General features: G+C 48.6%; 2 protein-coding genes across 5 annotated transcripts in view; one reads left to right on the top strand and one right to left on the bottom strand.

The window, feature by feature from the left end:
* LOC142911157 (uncharacterized) overlaps nt 1-8,065 on the top strand; it is a 30,708-nt gene extending 22,643 nt beyond the window's left edge. For all 4 annotated transcript variants that reach the window (XM_076060259.1, XM_076060257.1, XM_076060258.1 and 1 more), the window contains one exon: nt 7,291-8,065. In XM_076060259.1, coding sequence (XP_075916374.1) covers nt 7,291-7,413 — 123 coding nt within the window. In that variant the 3' untranslated portion in view covers nt 7,414-8,065. The remainder of the gene's footprint in view (nt 1-7,290) is intronic.
* Nucleotides 8,066-10,330: 2,265 nt separating this feature from the next.
* Nucleotides 10,331-23,385, bottom strand: part of LOC142911184 (cadherin-2-like) — a 37,133-nt gene continuing 24,078 nt past the window's right edge. The window contains exons 12-15 of the mRNA XM_076060286.1: nt 17,316-17,528; nt 16,856-16,989; nt 15,391-15,531; nt 10,331-10,444 (exon numbers count right to left, since the gene is read on the bottom strand). Coding sequence (XP_075916401.1) covers nt 10,331-10,444; nt 15,391-15,531; nt 16,856-16,989; nt 17,316-17,528 — 602 coding nt within the window. The remainder of the gene's footprint in view (nt 10,445-15,390; nt 15,532-16,855; nt 16,990-17,315; nt 17,529-23,385) is intronic.

Here is a 23,385-nt window from a genome sequence, read left to right as displayed (position 1 = left end):
GGCATTGTTGTTACATTGGCATTGTTGCTGCATTGGCATTGTTGATACATTGGCATTGTTGCTACATTGGCATTGTTGCTGCATTGGCATTGTTGCTACATTGGCATTGTTGCTACATTGTTGGCTAAATCGGCATTGTTGCTACATTGGCATTGTTGTTACATTGGCGTTGTTGCTGCATTGGCATTGTTGTTACATTGGCATTGTTGCTACATTGGCATTGTTGCTGCATTGGCATTGTTGCTACATTGGCATTGTTGCTGCATTGGCATTGTTGTTACATTGGCATTGTTGCTGCATTGGCATTGTTGTTACATTGGCATTGTTGTTACATTGGCATTGTTGCTACATTGGCATTGTTGCTACATTGGCATTGTTGCTACATTGTTGGCTACATTGGCATTGTTGTTACATTGGCATTGTTGCTGCATTGTCATTGTTGTTACATTGGCATTGTTGCTGCATTGGCATTGTTGTTACATTGGCATTGTTGCTACATTGGCATTGTTGCTGCATTGGCATTGTTGCTACATTGGCATTGTTGCTACATTGTTGGCTACATTGGCATTGTTGCTACATTGTTGCTACATTGGCATTGTTGCTACATTGGCATTGTTGCTACATTGTTGCTACATTGTTGCTACATTGGCACTCGTGCACCGCCCGTGCTTCTGGTGTGCTACACTTGGGCTATGCCCCCCATCCCCAAACCTTCACAAACACTTTGGCTTTAGAGGCTGACCCCTTTGCCTGATGATGACCGCTTTGTGTTGCAATCGAAACGTCGTGGTTTAATTTATATTTAACCTTTATTTTTATTTTCTTTACCTACGTGACTTCACCGAAAGAGCCAGAGTGTGTGGATCCTTTACAGTCACGACAACTTCCAATCTAGAATGAGTGCGCTTCGCTTGCAATCCGGCTTGATCTCCCTGGGCGCTGCGGTTTCAACAATGCCCACGACGTAACGCACTTTTGTCTCTCGCTCCAAAAGATCATTGTTGCTCTCCAGCAACGTTTCACGCGGCAAGCCGCTTCGTAGAGCTGCCGTCTGTGGCCAGTTCGCCGCTCTAAAAGAAGCTCATCGTTCAATGGGCCTTACCTGCTGAGATAAAAAAAAAATTGGTTTTCATTTTCTTTGGTTCTTTCGGTAAAGTCACGTAGAATGAGAATAAAATAATAAATTGATAAAATAAAATAACACAATAATATTCTCACGACGTTTCGGCCACAACACAAGCGGCCTTCATCAGGTGAAGGGAGCGAGACTGTCTGGTAGGACAGCGCTGGAGTGAGAGAGCCACGTTCAGATCACGGCTTTTTAAGCTGTGTGAGAGGAACAAAGAGCCTTGACGAAGGAATTAGCATAAAATTTAGCATTGAAATGGCTGAATGATTAGCTTGTGACTGGTCACAGAAATAGCTATGTTAAAAGTTAAAGCATACACATCCGCAGAGGCACCCATTGTTAAAAGGAATTAGCATAGAATTTAGCATTGAAATAGCTAAATTAAGGCATACACATCCGCAGAGGCACCCCTTGATAATGGGATTAGCATAGAATTTAGCATTGAAATGGCTGAGTGATTCGCTTGTAACTGCTACAGAAATAGTTACGTTGAAGTCAGAGCATACACATTCACCGAGGCACTTAGTACAAATCAAACAGGAGAATTTAGCATTGAAATAACTAGGCGAATTTAGCATTGAAATAACTGGGTGATTTGCTAGTGACTGGTCACAGAAATGACTACACATCTGAGCTATTCACAGTACTATATAGTGAACCAATAAAAACTAAAATATAAATTACCTTCATGTTATCAATAAACTCTATATTCTCCAATCAGCTAAGCTACCAACCATAAGTCGTTATATATCACAATGCTATATGGCGAAAAAATGGGTGGATTCTTACCCTCAAATTTCCGTACCACGGATAGCTACAGGCCCCGTTCAGACGGACGAGTTCGTCCATGGTCGGAACAGAGGAGGGGGAGAGAGACAGCTGCGAAGCCCTAGTATACTCCATGTTGTAAACCATACCATTAACCGTGGTGTGAGAGGTATTAAGAGGCAATGCTGGCAAAAGAGCTGCGGTCTGAAGGTCATCGTAAAATTACAATTAATTAAGAACAGAAATGATTTAACACATCTTTCCAGTGGTTACTAAGCCTGAATCCATCTTCTCGGTTGAAATTGTCTCTGTGCTTGTATATGTGAATGGCCTCATGAACGAATCTCTCATGGTAGCCAGTTGGTTTGCAAAGAACCTCCGTCTTGGAGAAGTCAATGTCATGTGAGCCCACTGAATTGTAACAGTGATCTGCCACGGCAGAGGAGTTCGTCTTACCGTGTTTCAAGTCTGCTTTATGTTCGCGGATGCGGTCCGAGATATGTCTTTTGGTTTCTCCAATGTAGCTACTACCACAGAGGCACTTTAGTTTGTAAACGCCCGGGTACTGTATGTCTGGAAGAGCATCTTTTACAGATGGAACTAAATCACGGATTTTGTGTACTGTGTTGAATCGGACCTGGATCTTGTGTTTATTCAGGATTTTGGAGATCTTTTTAGTGACCCCTGCAATGTAGGGTAAGGTGATGGTTTTGAGTGGCTCCACAAGAGGATCCTTCTTCATGACTGGAGTGATGGCTTTGCGGATTGTGTAGTCGGAGTAGCCATTAGCCCTGAGAGCCTGGTGTACGTGCTTGAGTTCACTGGTAATGTGTTCCTGGTCGGAAATGCATTGGGCTCTATGGTATAGAGTCTTGATGAGGCAGTTCTTCTGGGATGGATGGTGGTGGGAATCCGGTTTCAAGTAAGCATCTGTATGGGTAGCTTTCCTGTAGACAGAGTGGCTCATTGAACCATCATGTCTCCTTTTAATTAAGACATCCAGAAAGGGTAGTTTGCCATCTTTTTCGACCTCCATGGTAAATCTGATGGCTGGGTGTATGGAATTGATGTGGTCGCGGAATTGGTCTAGAGCAGGCTGGCCATGTGGCCAGATGACAAAGGTGTCATCAACGTACCTCTTCCATAAGGTCGGGCGTAGAGTGGCAGTCTGGATGGCGTCAGTTTCAAATTTTTCCATGAATACGTTGGCTACAACCGGAGATAGGGGGGAGCTCATTGGGGTGCCCTCAGTTTGTTTGTAGAAAGTTCCATTCCAAAGTCCCGGTACCTGACACCATCGCTATCATTGAAGACCTGGTTCATCAAGGACTGCATACTGATGTACCCCCCCTGGTGAGACATTGCTTAACCAACACATACTTCACCTGGAATGGAACTTTCTACAAACAAACTGAGGGCACCCCAATGGGCTCCCCCCTATCTCCGGTTGTAGCCAACGTATTCATGGAAAAATTTGAAACTGACGCCATCCAGACTGCCACTCTACGCCCGACCTTATGGAAGAGGTACGTTGATGACACCTTTGTCATCTGGCCACATGGCCAGCCTGCTCTAGACCAATTCCGCGACCACATCAATTCCATACACCCAGCCATCAGATTTACCATGGAGGTCGAAAAAGATGGCAAACTACCCTTTCTGGATGTCTTAATTAAAAGGAGACATGATGGTTCAATGAGCCACTCTGTCTACAGGAAAGCTACCCATACAGATGCTTACTTGAAACCGGATTCCCACCACCATCCATCCCAGAAGAACTGCCTCATCAAGACTCTATACCATAGAGCCCAATGCATTTCCGACCAGGAACACATTACCAGTGAACTCAAGCACGTACACCAGGCTCTCAGGGCTAATGGCTACTCCGACTACACAATCCGCAAAGCCATCACTCCAGTCATGAAGAAGGATCCTCTTGTGGAGCCACTCAAAACCATCACCTTACCCTACATTGCAGGGGTCACTAAAAAGATCTCCAAAATCCTGAATAAACACAAGATCCAGGTCCGATTCAACACAGTACACAAAATCCGTGATTTAGTTCCATCTGTAAAAGATGCTCTTCCAGACATACAGTACCCGGGCGTTTACAAACTAAAGTGCCTCTGTGGTAGTAGCTACATTGGAGAAACCAAAAGACATATCTCGGACCGCATCCGCGAACATAAAGCAGACTTGAAACACGGTAAGACGAACTCCTCTGCCGTGGCAGATCACTGTTACAATTCAGTGGGCTCACATGACATTGACTTCTCCAAGACGGAGGTTCTTTGCAAACCAACTGGCTACCATGAGAGATTCGTTCATGAGGCCATTCACATATACAAGCACAGAGACAATTTCAACCGAGAAGATGGATTCAGGCTTAGTAACCACTGGAAAGATGTGTTAAATCATTTCTGTTCTTAATTAATTGTAATTTTACGATGACCTTCAGACCGCAGCTCTTTCGCCAGCATTGTCTCTTAATACCTCTCACACCACGGTTAATGGTATGGTTTACAACATGGAGTATACTAGGGCTTCGCAGCTGTCTCTCTCCCCCTCCTCTGTTCCGACCATGGACGAACTCGTCCGTCTGAACGGGGCCCGTAGCTATCCGTGGTACGGAAATTTGAGGGTAAGAATCCACCCATTTTTTCGCCATATAGCATTGTGATATATAACGACTTATGGTTGGTAGCTTAGCTGATTGGAGAATATAGAGTTTATTGATAACATGAAGGTAATTTATATTTTAGTTTTTATTGGTTCACTATATAGTACTGTGAATAGCTCAGATGTGTAGTCATTTCTGTGACCAGTCACTAGCAAATCACCCAGTTATTTCAATGCTAAATTCGCCTAGTTATTTCAATGCTAAATTATCCTGTTTGATTTGTACTAAGTGCCTCGGTGAATGTGTATGCTCTGACTTCAACGTAACTATTTCTGTAGCAGTTACAAGCGAATCACTCAGCCATTTCAATGCTAAATTCTATGCTAATCCCATTATCAAGGGGTGCCTCTGCGGATGTGTATGCCTTAATTTAGCTATTTCAATGCTAAATTCTATGCTAATTCCTTTTAACAATGGGTGCCTCTGCGGATGTGTATGCTTTAACTTTTAACATAGCTATTTCTGTGACCAGTCACAAGCTAATCATTCAGCCATTTCAATGCTAAATTTTATGCTAATTCCTTCGTCAAGGCTCTTTGTTCCTCTCACACAGCTTAAAAAGCCGTGATCTGAACGTGGCTCTCTCACTCCAGCGCTGTCCTACCAGACAGTCTCGCTCCCTTCACCTGATGAAGGCCGCTTGTGTTGTGGCCGAAACGTCGTGAGAATATTATTGTGTTATTTTATTTTATCAATTTATTATTTTATTCTCATTCTACGTGACTTTACCGAAAGAACCAAAGAAGATGAATCATTGCAGTCACGAAAGCTTTAAATCGAAATTTGGTTTTCATTTATTTTTATTTTATTGATTTTTTTTACCTACGTGACTTTACCGAAAAAAAACAAAGAGTAAGATCAAAATGGTTTAGTTTTTTTTGTTTATATTTTTTTATTCATTTTTTTTACCTTTCCTATACTTTGCACTCCTATTGTGGTGTTCTTGTATTGTTTGCTGTTGTGACGTCTGACATGGCCTTCTTACCGGTGGAGAAATGTTAACGGCCTCACCTGGCATACAGGAGGTCGTGGATTCCATGCCGACTCTGACGCCTGCTGTATATTTGGAGCTTGCGTGTTCTCCACGTGGTTGCGTGGATGTTTCTCCAGGTCCTCCGATTGTTCCCTACACATTTAAAAACGTGGCTTTTTAGAGTATTTGGCTGCTATACATTTCCACGTGATAAGCCACTTGGTCGAGCTATCATTTGTGGCCAGGTCACTTCTGAACGAGAGCTATACAGCTCAGTGGGCCTTACCTGGTAAAATAAAAAAAATAGTTAATAGTACCGGACATCTGTGAAAAACAGCTTCATAGCTCATCGGATTCCTCCAATATAAATACAACTTCTCATTCTGGATAAATGGGTGCGCCATTTAATCGATCGGCTGGTTGTGTGTGGTGGGGTCAAGTTGCGGCTACTCCCACCATCTTCCAAGACGTCGTGGACAGTGCCGCTCACCCTCTGTAGAACTCCTTCCAAGACGTCGTGGACAGCGCCGCTCACCCCCTGTAGAACTCATTCTGCCTGCAGTGTGGCATGAGCCAGCAATTGCAGCTCTGCGCCGTCACTTCTATTGTCCACTTATCTCATTGCATTGCTTCTAGGCGTCTCATTCCCAGTCCGCGTATTGCAGCGTCACTTCTATTGTCTACTTATCTCATTGCATTGCTTCTAGGTGGTCGCTCTCATTCCTAGTCCGCGTATTGCAGCGTCAATGCCAGTCACCCGATTGGTCACCCACCCATTCAAGCCAACAATTTTGACCGATCTTTAAATGGGCCCACTCTTGTCAGATCTCAGACACTAAGCAGGAATTAGCCGGTGCAATACTTGCATGGGAGACTGCCGGGGACTACCAGGCTTGGCCTACGAGGTGGTCAGGAGATGGCAGCGTAGCAATGGATTCTTGAATCTATCAGTGTGGAGCTTTTGAGTGCTCCCCCCCCCCTTTTATGTAAATGCTGTTTAATGTTTACAATAATATTGTGTTCGTGTCACATGTTTGGTGCCCTCGTTTTCACGATTCTACATTCTTGTTTTTGTGGCATGGAGACTCCCATCAGCCGTAATCATTCCACTTTCCGGACGGAGGCCTCCCCGCGCAATCGCCACCTCTCTCGCGATCCTGCAGATCTATGATCCACACTTAGCGCCTGTGCACGCGGGGCTCAATTCATCGCTCCATCTCCTCGGTTGTCGCCGCCTCGGTCGAGTATCTTCCGTTGGATGCCACTCCGGTCCTTTTTTTCCTTGGCCATCGTCCCATCGTCCCTCTCCTGCCCAAGGTGGCTTCTCTCAACAGTTTGAACGATGTCACGAAACCCCCGTGTGTATTATCTGACCCTCGTGTTGTCCGTGCAGTACGTGTGTTGAACTACTTTCGCACCACCGTGCGTAGCCACGAACCCTGTGTACATTATCTGACCCTCGTGTTGTCCGTGCGTGTGTGTGTACGTGCGTGCGTACGTGCGTGCGTGTGTACGTGTTGAACTACTTTGGCACCACCGTGCGTAGCCAACTGTGCTAATCGAAGGTGCGGGTGGATGGACAACGAAAACGTTGTTCCTTTCACCATCTCTCAGTGTAATCCCAAGGGAGCATCTCGCCGTGGTTCTTTGTGAGCGCCTCTGCGTTTGCATCCCGCATCTTTGTGACTGTTGACGATGGCGGTGTTGTTGTGGCGTCTTCGATGTGTTCATTTATCACAGGCGAGCGAGATCTCAAGAAAAGCTGCGTCGACAAGAAAGGTCAAACGAGGGAGGATGATCTCTGCGTTACCTCCCAGCAAGCCTCCTGCAATAGAGTGGGGCAACATCTTTGACTGGTTTTAGGATCCAGATGTCTACGCTTTTGAACCTGAGGATTAAGTCAGAGTATTTTTTTGAGCGACGTTGTTTTAACGTTGTTTTAACGTTGTTTTGCGTTCAATGTTCTTGGCGAAATGGTGGCCAGGGTGGAGACTTTTAGCCACCGCGGTTAAAATATTTTGGGTGTTCAGTTTTAAGTAAGTGTTTTTCTGTTGATTTAAAGCTTTCGTGACTGCAGGGATTCATATTCTTGGTTCTTTCGGTAAAGTCACCACGTAGAAGGGAAACAATAAAATAATAAAAATATAAAACAATAAAATTATCACGACGTTTCGACTGCAACACAAAGCAATCGTCATCAGGTGTGAAAACCACAGCAAGAAAATTTGAAAAAAAATTATTGCTGTGGTTTTCACACCTGATGATGATTGATTGTGTTGCAGTCGAAACGCCGTGAGAATTTTGTTTTATATATTTTTATTATTTTACTGTTTCCCTTCTACGCGGTGGTGACTTTACCGAAAGAACCAAGAATAATAAAAGTGTTTCTCACCAATTTTCAGAGAGGAGGGGGGAGACACTTTCGCCGATAAGTTTGAGTTGGGCGGCCACACATTTGAAACCACAGCTGGGGTTGACAGCAGCATGATGATGATGGGGGGGGGGGGTGTTTTCACATTTGTGTATTGTCGGGGGGGGGGGCGCACGTCAGAGGGCCGCGCTAAAGGCCCATCAGTGGCCGCTAGTGGCTTGCGGGCCTTGCAATGAAGAGCGAACTGTGTGTAGGTCGACTTTTGAAGGCTACGCCATTCAAGACGTGAAACAACAAGCTGGGTAATTCGGAATAGGCAACACATGGTTCACGTCAGTAGCAATGAACTGGCCATAAACTGTTTAATAAACACGCTTGACAGAACAGGAGCAGTATAACGTCACTGGCGGGCGTGGACTTTCGTGGTATTATATAAGTTGCGATTGTAAAGTAAATGTTCATTTTGTTCTGTTCGTTGCTGTAATATCGCTTCATCGAGTGCCGTCTCGTAAGGGCGACGTCAAGTGTACGCTCGAAATTAAAGCGCTTAAAATCTGCGAGTAATTCCGTGCCCTTTTTTTTGATTGTTCGACGTGAGGAAATACGTTGGGAAAGGTCGCGAGTTCGTGAAACCCCGTCGCGAGTGTCAACTCGGCCCTTCGCAACTTTCGGCGTTGTTGATATCACCGGTTTCGATGAGGTCGGAGCTGCACGTGGCTGAGCTCCGGAAAATCGATCCCCTAGGTCGTCTTCAGCCTCGAGTGAAGGACCGGAGGGGGGCGGTGCGTGAACAAACATTTTAAACTCGACGCGACGACCTGACCCCCCCCTTCTTAAACGGACGGGCGCGAAAAAAAAGCGCCATTTAGAGTCGGTGACGTTCGCGAACATCGCGGTACAAGGGGCGCGCGCTGTGACCGCGATACTGAGAAACGTTTATTTTTTTTATTTTTCCGGGTACACATGTATATAACAAAAACAGAGAAGCGATAACTCAACGCGTGGAACACTTACAGCAGCAGCTAAATGCTCATGAAAAATAAACATCCCGTAGAGACGTTTCTAAATGCGGAGCGGGGGAAAACACCGGAGCACCAGGAGAAAACTCGCACTGCCATGGGGAGACGCGCAAACTCCAAATACAGCAGCAGCAGGAGGCCGTGTCAAGGTCTGGAGTGAACCCACGACCTCCTGCGTACCAGGAGGTCGTGGGTTCATCTCCTAGCCACCGTGACTAGCAGTCTCTGCCTACCCCGCAAGGGTGAGAGCACGGTGGTACGGCATTACGGTACGGGATTGCTCTGCTGCTTGTGCGGTACATCGTGTGGACCGTACGATGTGTTGTTGTTCCGTGACGAGTGTCACGGTGGTGTCCTTCCTCAGCAGCGCAAGTGATCAATCAAGCTAAAGTTTTTAATTTATAATAATTAAACTACGCCCTTGATAATCAAACGACGCTCTTGTCCTCAAGGGTGGATTAAAAACAGAACTGAAACATCAACATCAGCAGCAGCAGGACGTGAGGTGGGTGTGGTGGTAGTGGTGGGTGTGGTGATAGTGGTGGTAGTGGTGGGTGTGGTGGTAGTGGTGGTAGTGGTGATAGTGGTGGTAGTGGTAGTAGTGGTAGTAGTAGTGGTAGTAGTGGTGATAGTGGTAGTAGTGGTGGTAGTGGTGGGTGTGGTGGTAATAGTGGTAGTAGTGGTGATAGTGGTAGTAGTGGTGGTAGTGGTGGGTGTGGTGGTAGTGGTGGGTGTGGTGGTAGTGGTGGGTGTGGTGGTAGTGGTGGTAGTGGTGGGTGTGGTGGTAGTGGTGGTAGTGGTGATAGTGATGGTAGTAGTAGTGGTAGTAGTGGTGGTAGTGGTAGTAGTAGTGGTGAGTGTAGTGGTAGTAGTGGTAATAGTGGTGGTGGTAGTAGTAGTGGTGAGTGTAGTTGTAGTGGTAATAGTGGTAGTAGTGGTGGTAGTAGTGGTGAGTGTAATAGTAGTGGTAGTAGTGGTGATAGTGGTAGTAGTGGTGGTAGTGGTAGTAGTAGTGGTGAGTGTAGTGGTAGTGGTAATAGTGGTAGTAGTGGTGAGTGTAATAGTAGTGGTAGTAGTGGTGATAGTGGTAGTAGTGGTGGTAGTGGTGATAGTGGTAGTAGTAGTGGTGAGTGTAGTGGTAGTAGTGGTGATAGTGGTGGTAGTGGTAGTTGCAGTGGTAGTAGTGAGTGTAGTAGTAGTGGTGATAGTGGTAGTAGTGGTGGATGTTCTCAGTCTGAGTCGCCAGCGTACAAGTCCGCCAGCTTGTGGAAGTCCGACAGATTGTGGAAGAAGTTCGGCCCCCACGTGTCCAGGACCCCGTGGCTGTGGTCGGCGTCCCACGGTGAGGAGCCGCTCAGTGAGGAGCTCAGTGAGGAGTTCAGTGAGGAGCTCAGTGAGCTCGCGAGCTCAGTGAGCCGGCCTCGGAGCCGGAGCCCTCGTACGCGAAGACGGCCAGCGAGTCGTACGGAGGTGACATTTCATCGGCATCGGCCGCACGCAAACTCTGCAGGCGCAGCGGCGGTGGTTCAAGTGAGTGGTGTGTGATGGTGGTGATGGTGGTGATGTTCAGGTGAGTGGTGTGTGATGGTGATGGTGTTCAAGTGAGTGGTGTGTGATGGTGGTGATGTTCAAGTGAGTGGTGTGTGATGGTGTTCAAGTGAGTGGTGTGTGATGGTGGTGATGTTCCAGTGAGTGGTGTGTGATGGTGTTCAAGTGAGTGTTGTGATGGTGATGGTTCAAGTGAGTGGTGTGTGATGGTGGTTCAAGTGAGTGGTGTGTGATGATGGTGATGGTGTTCAAGTGAGTGGTGTGTGATGGTGGTGATGGTGGTGATGGTGTTCAAGTGAGTGGTGTGTGACGGTGGTGATGGTGTTCAAGTGAGTGGTGTGTGATGGTGATGATGTTCAAGTGAGTGTTGTGATGGTGATGTTCAAGTGAGTGGTGTGATGATGGTGGTGATGGTGTTCAACCCCCTACCTCCTCGCGGTGCCGGACGGGCAACTCTGTCGTGGACAGTGCTGTGGGGGGAGGACCAATTCCGATTGGTTCCTCCCCTCATGGCGTCTGTGACCACCACAGGGGCTAAACAGGGGCTCTGGATGGGTAGAGGGGCTGGTAACCCCTCCACCTTCAAAAAATTACCGCGAAACTATGACTTAAAATATGTGTAGAGGTGTTAACTACGCGCTGTTGCGTAACCTGCATTGCCACCGGGGCAGTGCAGCATTACCCCTGGGTACAACGGTTGGGGTCAGTGGAGGTGAAACGGATCGTAGCCAGGGTTTAGTACGAACCAATCAGACGGTTCCACGTGGGAATGTATGATTGGTTCTACCTGGCCACGAAGGGGTATAAGACGGGTGACCCAACGGATCTCGGGGAGTTCTCTCCCTGCACGAAGACAGAAGACTAGGCTGAAGCCTAGCTAGGACCCTGGACCAGCCTCCCAGCCCTTCTAAGGGCTAAGGCTCGGCATACCCAGTGGTCAGGACCCACCGGGCCAGCGGTGGGTCAGATAGCCTCCCCTAGGTCCTAGCCGGAGGACTAGGATAGCGGTAGACGTGTGAGTCCCGCCACGTCCGGAGGTTGTACCTCCTTAGGTATCAAGGAGGTTAGCGATAGACGTGTGAGTCCCGCCAAGTCCGGAGGCTGTACCTCCTTAGGTATCAAGGAGGTTAGCAGTAGACGTGTGAGTCCTGCCAAGTCCGGAGGCTGTACCTCCCTAGGGTATCGGGTGAGGGGACCGAATATCCCTCTGTGTGTGTTAAGCATTGTATAAGGAAATAATACAATAAACAGAGTGTGCCTCCTAAAGAAGTCTGCTCATCCTTACAACACTACATATGTAACAAATAAGCTTGTGCCGGAGGCCCCGGGGGGACAGGCGTCTATGACGTTTCCTGGCCAAACCCCAATTGGCGGAGCCAGGAGATTTAATCTCAACCCTCGGGGCTCCGCCAGAAACAACGAAAAGCCACTACGGATGGCCACGTGAAATATTTGAACGCTCACTGCGGAGGAGAGGCTACCACTCCTCTGTCGGGAGCTGGATCGGTACCGCCTGGATCTCTGTGGCATTTAGGAGGTCCGGTGTATCGGTTCTGGCTCCTGCCACCATGAGCGGTGGACAGTTCTCTACTCGGGGCAGGAGACTGCCAAACAGGGTGTGGCTCTTATTTTGAACAAAAAAATGAAGGGGGCGTGGGAGCGTGGCGGTGAGGTGTGGGAAGCTGTAAAACCCCAGGCTACTTTGGGCTCGCCTTCCCATCAATCGGAGGCGAGGATTGGTGGTCGTGGTTACTTATGCCCCCACCGAAGACGAACATCCGTGGAGGGATGCAGGCAAAGCCGATGAGTCAGATGCCTTCTATGGCCTCCTGTCACAGGTGCTGGCCAAAGTGGCCCCTCGGGATAGAGTCATCTTGTTGGGTGACTTCAATGCCCGAGTTGGTCATGATGCTGTCACCTGGCCTGGAGTGATTGGAGGGCATAGGCCGGATCAGCTTAATAACAACGGTAGGAGGCTGCTAGATTTTTGTGCAGCCCATGGACTTGTAATTACCAACACGCTGTTCCGGCATCGGCGCATCCACACAACATCATGGATGCATGCCGGGTCCAAGCAAGAACATCTGCTGGACTACATAGTGCCGGACCAGCGGATGCGAGCCCATGTCCTTGACACCAGGACCTACCGTGGAGCTGATCTGCCCTCTGACCATCGACTTGTCATCTGTAAGATGCGCTGCCCATTCTTCCGCTCTGGTAGTGGGTGTACATCCAGGACCCCATTCCAACCAAAAGTGGCCTGGTCTCAGTTATCTGATGAAAGTTGCAAGCGAGAATTTAATCATCGCCTGCGGCTGGGGTTGGCATCGTCCCCCACTCCTCCTGATGTCGAGGGTAAATAGGCGAGGTTTAGAACTGTGACTCATGCGGCTGCAATGTCTGCTTTGGGTACGTGGTCAGGACCTCCCCAGAGACCCTGGCTGACAGAGGAGGTGTTCAGGATGGTTGAGAAAAAAAGACAGGCCCACTGTCATCGGCTACAGAATCCCACGTCAGAGAATGAGAAGGCTTACCGCAACCTTCGCTCAGAGGTTCGGAGAGCCGTGAGGCGCTGCAAGGATGAGTGGTGGTCGCGGGTTGCTGAGGAGATGGAGTCTGCCTCAGTGGCCCGCGATCACAAATCTCTATTTAACTCCATCAAAAAAGTAACCTGCAGTGCCACACCTATTACCATCATTACGGGAAAAAACGGTGATCCAATCTCCGACCCCCAGGAACAGGTTTGCAGATTTGCTGAGCATTTCTGTGAGGTCCTGGGGGAGGGAAAATCCCTCAGGCAGGAAAACATCGTGGCACAAAGTGAGGATGACCCTGCTGAGGCTGCGGTGCCTCAAATATTGGAAGAAGTCACTCCCTGTGAGTGGCTGGCTGAAGTGCCATCCGTTCAGGAAGTAATGAGGGCGATCCGGAGTCTGAGACCAGGAAAGGCAACGGGCAAAGATGATCTCCCAAGCGAAATGCTGAGGGAAGGTGGAGTTTGTGCACAGACTGCCCTATATGACATCATAACAACAGTCTGGACCACTGGACGGGTTCCGCAGGATTGGAAGAATGCCCTGGTGGTCCCCCTCTTTAAGAAGGGGAACCGCACAGACTGTAACAACTACAGGGGCATCTCACTCCTCAGTGTGCCGGGAAAGGTCCTGGCAAGGATTATTCAACATCGCCTTGCTAGGTACGCTGAGGAGAGGCTTGCGGAGCCCCAATGCGGTTTCAGGAAAGGGCGGTCCTGCACAGATGCCATATTCTCTGTCCGTCTGCTACAGCAGAGGTGTAGGGGATTCCAGCAAGACCTACATCTCTGCTTTATTGACCTGGTCAAGGCCTATGATACCATCAATAGGCCTGGGCTCTGGGTTGTTCTTCGTGCTTTTGGAGTACCTGACCCTCTGCTCACAATCATTAAGGACCTTCATGATGGTGAGCGGGCCCGGGTAAAACTACGTGGCCGGGAGTTCGAACCTTTCCCTGTACACCTTGGGGTGCGACAGGGATGTCCTCTGGCTCCCACATTATTTAACATCTATTTCGACCACGTAGTTCGTGAAGCCTTCAATAGCTGTACCGGGGGAATCTCCATATGGTACAGATATAATGGGAGGCTGATCGATGCCCGGGTGCGGTCAAGGGATGGCTCCCTATTGCTCAACCACGTTATGTATGCTGATGATTTGGTAATAGCTGCTCATTCAAAGGAGGAGTTGGAGACGCTGCTGCTGAGACTGGAGCGTGCCACTAAGAGATGGGGCCTTACCATCAGCCCCACCAAAACTAAGCACCTGCCTGGGTATTTTGTACCATCGGACACTCCACCCCCACAACTCCCAATCGGTGACGGGGCAGTTGTGGAGAGATTGGAGAGTTTCCCATACCTGGGAAGTGTGCTTATGACCGGCTCCAGTTTAACAGCAGAGGTCTCACTCCGAATCAGTCGAGCAGCTACCTGTTCATCGGTTGCATAACGCTGTGTGGACGCTACCTGGTCTGTCGCTCCGCACTAAGCTTCAGGTCTTCTCGGCCACGGTCATTCCCTCCCTTCTCTACGCTTGCGAAACGTGGACCCCCCTAATGGGACATCTTCGCCGGTTAGAAACATTTAGGCTGGCCTGCCTACAATCCATCCTGGGTTTAACAAGACTGGATTGTGTGAGGAGCTCACAAATTCTTGAAAGATCTGGGCAAGGTCCCATCGGTGAGCTCCTCCGGCGGGCAAGGCTGCGATGGCTGGGTCATGTAGCCCGCATGCCCAGCCACCGCATGCCGAAACAGCTTTTGTTCGGCCGGATCGAGGGGGCTAAACGGGCGCGGCACGGCTAGAGAAGAGATGGAGTGATGTGGTACAGAAGGACGTGGAGCTGAGTAGACTTGCCGATGACTGGTACCAGCGGTGTCAAGATCGGCCTCTGTGGAAGAGGCTCGTGAAGGACGCTACTGGGCAGTTGGAGGTAGTCGCCCTCCAACAACAACGGAGGGCGGAGGAGCGACGCTCACAACAACGAGCGGAGCGCCGGGTGGCTAAAGCACAGCAGGTTGGCACAGTAGGGGGCACAGGTGGTGCATCAGCCAGTCATCTCAGTCAGTCGACCCGTGGCACCTGGGTCTGCCCCGTGACCTCCTGCCAGCGGGCGTTCGACACTCCACGTTGCCTCAAGGTGCTCATGTTCTGGCACAAGCGTCGTGGTGATGTCACCGCCACTTAGTGGCGAATGGCGGTTGTTGTTGTTGTTGTGTGATGGTGGTGGTTCAAGTGAGTGTTGTGTGATGGTGATGGTGGTGATGATGTTCAAGTGAGTGGTGTGTGATGATGTTCAAGTGAGCGGTGTGTGATGGTGGTGATGTTGTTCAAGTGAGTGTTGTTGTGATGGTGGCGGTGGCACCGACCTTGCCGATGAAGGCTGCCATGTCTCTGGGCAGCACGGTCTCTCCCAGGCAGAGTGATCCGGGACAATCGCCGCACGGCGGTGACGGCGGTGACGGCGATGACGGCGGTGGTTCAAAGCGCAGCAACGTCGCATCGTAGTCCTGCAGTGCAGACACCGCAGCCTCACCACAGTCTCACCACAGCCTCACCACAGTCTCACCACGGCCTCACCACAGCCTCATCGCAGTCTCACCACAGTCTCACCACAGCCTCACCACAGTCTCACCGCAGCCTCACCACAGCCTCACCACAGCCTCACCACAGTCTCAGCGCACGCCATCTCATTACACCGCATCGTCCGTGTCACTGTGGGTGGTGTCACTGTGTCACAGTCGAGCGGCAATATCTTTTCATCGGTTGCGTAACGCTGTGTAGAAGCTACCTGGTCTGTCGCTCCGCACTAAGCTTCAGGTCTTCTCGGCCACGGTCATTCCCTTCCTTCTCTACACTTGCGAAACGTGGACCCCCCAAATGGAACATCTTCGCCGGTTAGAAACATTTAGGCTAGCCTGCCTACGATCCATCCTGGGTTTAACCAGGATGGTTTGTGTGAGGAGCTCACAAATCCTTGAAATGCGATGGCTGGGTCATGTAGCCCGCATGCCCAGCCACCGCATGCCGAAACAGCTTTTGTTCGGCCGGATCGAGGGGGTTAAACGGGCACGGCACGGGCTAGAGAAGGGATAGAGTGATGTGGTACAGGAGGACGTGGAGATGAGTGGACTTGCCGATGACTGGTACCAGCGGTGTCAAGATCGGCCTCTGTGGAGGAGGCTCATGAAGGACGCTGCTACTGGGCAGTTGGAGGCAGTCGCCCTCCAACAACAACGGAGGGCGGAGGAGCGACACTCACAACAATGAGCGGAGTGCTGGGTGGATAAAGCATAGCAAGTTGGCACAGTCAGTCGACCCGTGGCACCTGGGTCTGCCCCGTGACATCCTGCCCGCAGGCGTTCGACACTTCACGCGGCCTCAGGGTGCACATAGCCTGGCACAAGCGTCGTGGTGACATCACCGCCACTTAGTGGTGAATGGCGGTTGTTGTTGTAGGTGTCACTGTGGGTGGTGTCACTGTGGGTGATGTCACTGTGGGTGGTGTCACTGTGGGTGGTGTCACTGTGGGTGATGTCACTGTGGGTGATGTCACTGTGGGTGGTGTCACCGTGGGTGGTGTCACCGTGGGTGGTGTCACCGTGGGTGGTATCACTGTGGGTGATATCACTGTGGGTGGTGTCACTGTGGGTGGTGTCACTGTGGGTGGTGTCACTGTGGGTGATGTCACTGTGGGTGGTGTCACCGTGGGTGGTGTCACCGTGGGTGGTATCACTGTGGGTGGTGTCACTGTGGGTGGTGTCACTGTGGGTGGTGTCACTGTGGGTGGTGTCACTGTGGGTGATGTCACTGTGGGTGATGTCACCACCTCACCCGGTCCTCCTCCCCCCCGCCCTGCTCCGTGTAGTCAGTGGCCGCGTCTCCGCGCGGCTCCACGAGGCTCCACCTGCCCACTTTGTCTCCATGGCGACGCCGTTTCAACGCCAAGAGAAGGGAGCCTAGAACGCCTGTGCGGGGGTCACGGGGTCACGAGGTCGGAGCGGGGGTCGTGGGTCAGGATGAGGTGTGGGGGCAGGGCAGGGTCACGGGGTCGGAGCGGGGTCGTGGGTCAGGATGAGGTGCCGGGGTCACGGGGTCGGAGCGGGGGTCATGGGTCAGGATGAGGTGCGGGAGGAGGGCGGATGAGGAGAGGGAGGAGGGGGAGGAGGAGGGAGGAGAAGGAGGAGTGAGTGAGTGAGGAGTGAGTGAAGGAGGAGGAGTGAGTGAGTGAGTGAGGAGTGAGTGAGGGAGGAGGAGTGAGTGAGTAGTAGGAGTGAGTGAGTGAGGAGCTGACCCAGTAAGATCACCATGGCCGAGACGGCGCTGGCGGCTCCGCTGGCGGCGCTGGCGTGGAGGCAGCGGCCGCGGCGGTCGCACGCGGCGCAGAGCGCCACCTGCAGCTGCCGCACGGCACTCAGCGGCGGCGTGCCCGAGTCCCCGACGAGCAGCGCCACCCAGTGGAGCCCCTCCGCCAGCGACGACTTGGCCAGCAGCTGCGAGCTATTGCCTGCGCCGCCGCCGCCGCCGCCGGGGGGACGCAGCACGTGGACAGACGCGGGGCCGTCGGAGGTGCCGGGGGGAGGGGCAAGGAAGTAAACAACAACAACAACATTATTCTTGGTTCTATTCGGTAAAGTCACCACGTAGGTAAAAAATAAAACAACAAAAATCACGACGTTTTGGCCACAACACAAGTGGCCTTCATCAGGTGAAGGGACCGCACTCCAACGCTGTCCTCATGACAGCACGGTCCCTTCACCTGATGAAGGCCACTTGTGTTGTAGCCGAAACGTCGTGATTTGTGTTCTTTTAATTTTACCTACGTGACTTTACCGAAAAGAACCAAAGAGCATGGATCCTTGCAGTCACGAAAGCTTCAAATCTAGAAACAATATTCTTGGTTCTTTCGGTAAAGTCACCACGTAGAAAGGGAAACAATAAAATAATTTAAAAATAAAACAATGAAATTCTCACGACGTTTCGACTGCAGCACAAGCAATCATCGTCAGGTGTGGAAAACACAGCAAGAAAATTTCGAATGTTCTCGCTGTGTTTTTCACACCTGACGATGATTGCTTGTGTTGCAGTCGAAACGTCGTGATAATTTGATTGTTTTATATTTTTATTATTTTATTGTTTCCCTTCTACGTGGTGGTGACTTTACCGAGAGAAGCAAGAATATGAATCCCTGCAGTCACGAAAGATTTAAATCAAAACAACAACAATGGCAAGCGTCACGGAAATTAGTTTGTCAATGTAAATGACGACAATGACAACGACGACGACGATGATTTAAATTTCGATTTAAAGCTTTCGTGACTGCAAGGATTCATCTTCTTTGGTTCTTTCGGTAAAGTCACGTAGAATGAGAATAAAATAATAAAATAACACAATGAAATTCTCACGACGTTTCGGCCACAACGCAAGCGGCCATCTTCAGGTGAAAGGTACAGAACTGTCGGGACGACAGAGCTTCAATGAACGATGTTAAGATTCATAGCGACTTTTAAGCTGGTTGGGAGAATTGAGGCACCTTGACAAAGGTGTTTACATATCAAATAGCTGAGGGATTAGCTTTTGACTGGTCACAGGAATGGCTATGTTAAAGTCAAAACCTACACATCCACAGAGGCAACTAGTAATTTAGCATTGAAATAGCTAAGGGATTAGCTTGTGACTGGTCACAGAAATAGATGTTAAAGTAAAGGCCTACACATCCACAGAGCTTCAATGAACGCTGTTAAGATTCGTAGCGACTTTTAAGCTGGTTGGGAGAGGTGAGGCACCTTGACAAAGGGGTTAGCTTGTTCAAATAGCTGAGGGATTAGCTTGTGACTGGTCACGGAAATGGCTATGTTAAAGTCAAAACCTACACATCCACAGAGGCAACTAGTAATTTAGCATTGAAATAGCTAAGGGATTAGCTTGCGACTGGTCACAGAAATAGATGTTAAAGTCAAAGCCTACACATCCACAGAGGCACCTCGTACATGGACGCCAAAGGGGGCTGCAACAAATCAACTGTCATACAGTAAACCGATGCGAAAAACCTAATTCTAAATTACATCAATATAATAAATGTTCTCAATATATTCTTCAATAAGCTGAGCTATTAACATTAACTGGGTATACACTACACTATATAATGAATACCATATAGTAAACCAATAAAAACTAAAATATAAACTACCTCAATGATATATCACAATGTTATATGGTGAAAAAACGGGTGGATTCTTACCTTCCACTTCAGCACCACAGACAGCTACGAGCCCCGTTCAGACGGACGAGTCCATCCATGGTTGGAGTGGAGGAGGAAGGAGGGGAGAAACAGCTGCGAGGCGCTGTTATACTCCATGTTATAAACCATACCATTAACCGTGGTGTGAGAGGTATTAAGAGTCAGTGCCAGCGAAAGAGCTGCGGTCTGAAGGTCCTCGTAAAATATAATTAATTAAGAACCAAAATGGTTTAAAACATCTTTCCAATGGTTACTAAGCCAGAATCCATCTTCTCGGTTGAAATTGTCTCTGTGTTTGTATATGTGGATGGCCTCATTAACGAATCTCTCATGGTAAAGAACCTCCGTCTTGGAGAAGTCAATGTCATGTGAGCCCACTGAATTATAACAGTGATCTGCCACGGCAGAGGAGTTCGTTCTACCGTGTTTCAAGTCTGCTTTATGTTCGCGGATGCGGTCCGAGATATGTCGTTTGGTTTCTCCAATGTAGCTACTACCACAGAGGCACTTTAGTTTATAAACGCCCGGGTACTGTATGTCTGGAACAGCATCTTTTACAGATGGAACTAGATCACGGATTTTATGTACTGTGTTGAATCGGACCTGGATCTTGTGTTTATTCAGGTTTTTGGAGATATTTTTAGTGACCCCTGCAATGTAGGGTAAGGTGATGGTTTTGAGTGGCTCCACAAGAGGATCCTTCTTCCTGACTGGAGTGATGGCTTTGCGGATTGTGTAGTCGGAGTAACCATTAGCTCTGAGAGCCTGGTGTATGTGCTTGAGTTCACTGGTAATGTGTTCCTGGTCGGAAATGCATTGTGCTCTATGGTATAGAGTCTTGATGAGGGAGTTCTTCTGGGATGGATGGTGGTGGGAATTCGGTTTCAAGTAAGCATCTGTATGGGTAGCTTTCTTGTAGACAGAGTGGCTCATTGAACCATCAGGTCTCCTTTTAATTAAGACATCCAAAAAGGGTAGTTTGCCATCTTTTCGACCTCCATGGTAAATCTGATGGCTGGGTGTATGGAATTGATGTGGTCGCGGAATTGGTCTAGAGCAGGCTGGCCATGTGGCCAGATGACAAAAGTGTCATCCACGTACCTCTTCCATAAGGTCGGGCGTAGAGTGGCAGTCTGGATGAAGTCAGTTTCGAATTTTCCCATGAAGACGTTGGCTACAACCGGAGATAGGGGGGAGCCCATTGGGGTGCCCTCAGTTTGTTTGTAGAAAGTTCCATTCCAGGTGAAGTATGCGTTGGTTAAGCAATGTCTCACCAGGGGGGGTACAGCAGTGTGCAGTCCTTGATGAACCAGGTCTTCAATGATAGCGATGGTGTCAGGTACCGGAACTTTGGTGAACAAGGACACCACATCAAAACTGACAAGCAGGTCGTCTGGGGACAGGGAAATGCCTTTGATTATCGATACCAAGTCAGTGGAATTTAGTACCGCAGAGGTGGTTTTTCCAATGAAAGGTCGTAGTATATCAGAAAGAAAATGTGCCAGTTTATAGGTGGGGGAGTTGATAGTAGAGACGATGGGACGAAGGGGTGTATCTTTCGATTTAAAGCTTTCGTGACTGCAAGGATTCATCTTCTTTGGTTCTTTCGGTAAAGTCACGTAGAATGAGAATAAAATAATAAATTGATAAAATAAAATAACACAATAATATTCTCACGACGTTTCAGCCACAACACAGGTGGCCTTCATCAGGTGAAGGGACGAGACTGTCTGGAGGACAGCGCTGGAGTGAAAAAAGCCACGCTCAGATCGCGACCTTTAAGCTGTGTGAGAATTCACAAAGCGCCTTGACAAAAGAATTAGCATAGAATTTAGCATTGAAATGGCTGAGTGATTAGCTTGTGACTGGTCACAGAAATGGCTATGTTAAAGTTAAAGCATACACATCCGCAGAGGCACCCCTTTACAAAGGAATTAGCATAGAATTTAGCATTGAAATAGCTAAGTTAAAGCATACACATCCGCAGAGGCACCCCTTGACAAAGGAATTAGCATAGAATTTAGCATTTAAATAGCTGAGGGAGTAGCTTGTAACTGGTCACAGAAATAGCTATGTTAAAGTCAGAGCATACACATTCACAGAGGCACCTAGTACAAATCAAACAGGAGAATTTAGCATTGAAATAACTAGGCGAATTTAGCATTGAAATAACTGAGTGATTAGCTTGTGACTGGTCACAGAAATGGCTATGTTGAAGTCAAGGCCTACACATCTGAGCTATTAACAGTAACTGGGTATACACTTCAATATATAATGAATACTACATAGTGAACCAATAAAAAACTAAAATATAAATTACCTCAATGTTATCAATAAACTCTATATATTCTCCAATCAGCTAAGCTACCAACAATAAGTCGTTATATATCACAATGCTATATGGCGAAAAAAATGGGTGGATTCTTACCCTCAACTTTAGCAACATGGATAGCTACGGGCCCCGTTCAGACGGACGAGTTCATCCATGGTCGGAACAGAGGAGGGGGAGAGAGACAGCTGCGAGGCGCTGTTATACTCCATGTTGTAAACCATACCATTAACCGTGGTGTGAGAGGTATTAAAAGTCAATGTCAGCGAAAGAGCTGCGGTCTGAAGGTCATCGTAAAAAACTATTAATTAAGAACGGAAATGGTTTAAAACATCTTTCCAATGGTTACTAAGCCAGAATCCATCTTCTCGGTTGAAATTGTCTCTGTGCTTGTATATGTGAATGGCCTCATGAACGAATCTGTCATGGTAGCCGGTTGGTTTGCAAAGAACCTCCGTCTTGGAGAAGTCAATGTCATGTGAGCCCACTGAATTATAACAGTGATCTGCCACGGCAGAGGAGTTCGTTCTACCGTGTTTCAAGTCTGCTTTATGTTCGCGGATGCGGTCCGAGATATGTCGTTTGGTTTCTCCAATGTAGCTATTACCACAGAGGCACTTTAGTTTGTAAACGCCCGGGTACTGTATGTCTGGAACAGCATCTTTTACAGATGGAACTAGATCACGGATTTTATGTACTGTGTTGAATCGGACCTGGATCTTGTGTTTATTCAGGATTTTGGAGATCTTTTTAGTGACCCCTGCAATGTAGGGTAAGGTGATGGTTTTGAATGCCTCCACAAGAGGATCCTTCTTCATGACTGGAGTGATGGCTTTGCGGATTGTGTAGTCGGAGTAACCATTAGCCCTGAGAGCCTGGTGTACGTGCTTGAGTTCACTGGTAATGTGTTCCTGGTCGGAAATGCATTGGGCTCTATGGTATAGAGTCTTGATGAGGGAGTTCTTCTGGGATGGATGGTGGTGGGAATCTGGTTTCAAGTAAGCATCTGTATGGGTAGCTTTCCTGTAGACAGAGTGGCTCATTGAACCATCATGTCTCCTATTAATTAAGACATCCAAAAAGGGTAGTTTGCCATCTTTTTCGACCTCCATGGTAAATCTGATGGCTGGGTGTATGGAATTGATGTGGTCGCGGAATTGGTCTAGAGCAGGCTGGCCATGTGGCCAGATGACAAAAGTGTCATCCACGTACCTCTTCCATAAGGTCGGGCGTAGAGTGGCAGTCTGGATGGCGTCAGTTTCAAATTTTTCCATGAATACGTTGGCTACAACCGGAGATAGGGGGGAGCCCATTGGGGTGCCCTTAGTTTGTTTGTAGAAAGTTCCATTCCAGGTGAAGTATGTGTTGGTCAAGCAATGTCTCACCAGGGGGGGTACATCAGTATGCAGTCCTTGATGAACCGTGTCTTCAATGATAGCGATGGTGTCAGGTACCGGGACTTTGGTGAACAAGGACACCACATCAAAACTCACAAGATCCAGGTCCGATTCAACACAGTACATAAAATCCATGATTTAGTTCCATCTGTAAAAGATGCTGTTCCAGACATACAGTACCCGGGCGTTTACAAACTAAAGTACCTCTGTGGTAGTAGCTACATTGGAGAAACCAAACGACATATCTCGGACCGCATCCGCGAACATAAAGCAGACTTGAAACACGGGAGAACGAACTCCTCTGCCGTGGCAGATCACTGTTATAATTCAGTGGGCTCACATGACATTGACTTCTCCAAGACGGAGGTTCTTTGCAAACCAACCGGCTACCATGAGA

The sequence above is a fragment of the Petromyzon marinus genome, unplaced genomic scaffold (genome assembly GCF_048934315.1).
Source record: "Petromyzon marinus isolate PM22_M1 ecotype Great Lakes invasive population unplaced genomic scaffold, UKy_Petmar_22M1.pri1.0 PM_G_Scaffold_17, whole genome shotgun sequence".
In the NCBI taxonomy this organism is placed as follows: Eukaryota; Metazoa; Chordata; class Hyperoartia; order Petromyzontiformes; family Petromyzontidae; genus Petromyzon; species Petromyzon marinus.
Note: the sequence above shows the minus strand (reverse complement) of the source record. Positions and strands in the feature narration are given on the sequence as shown.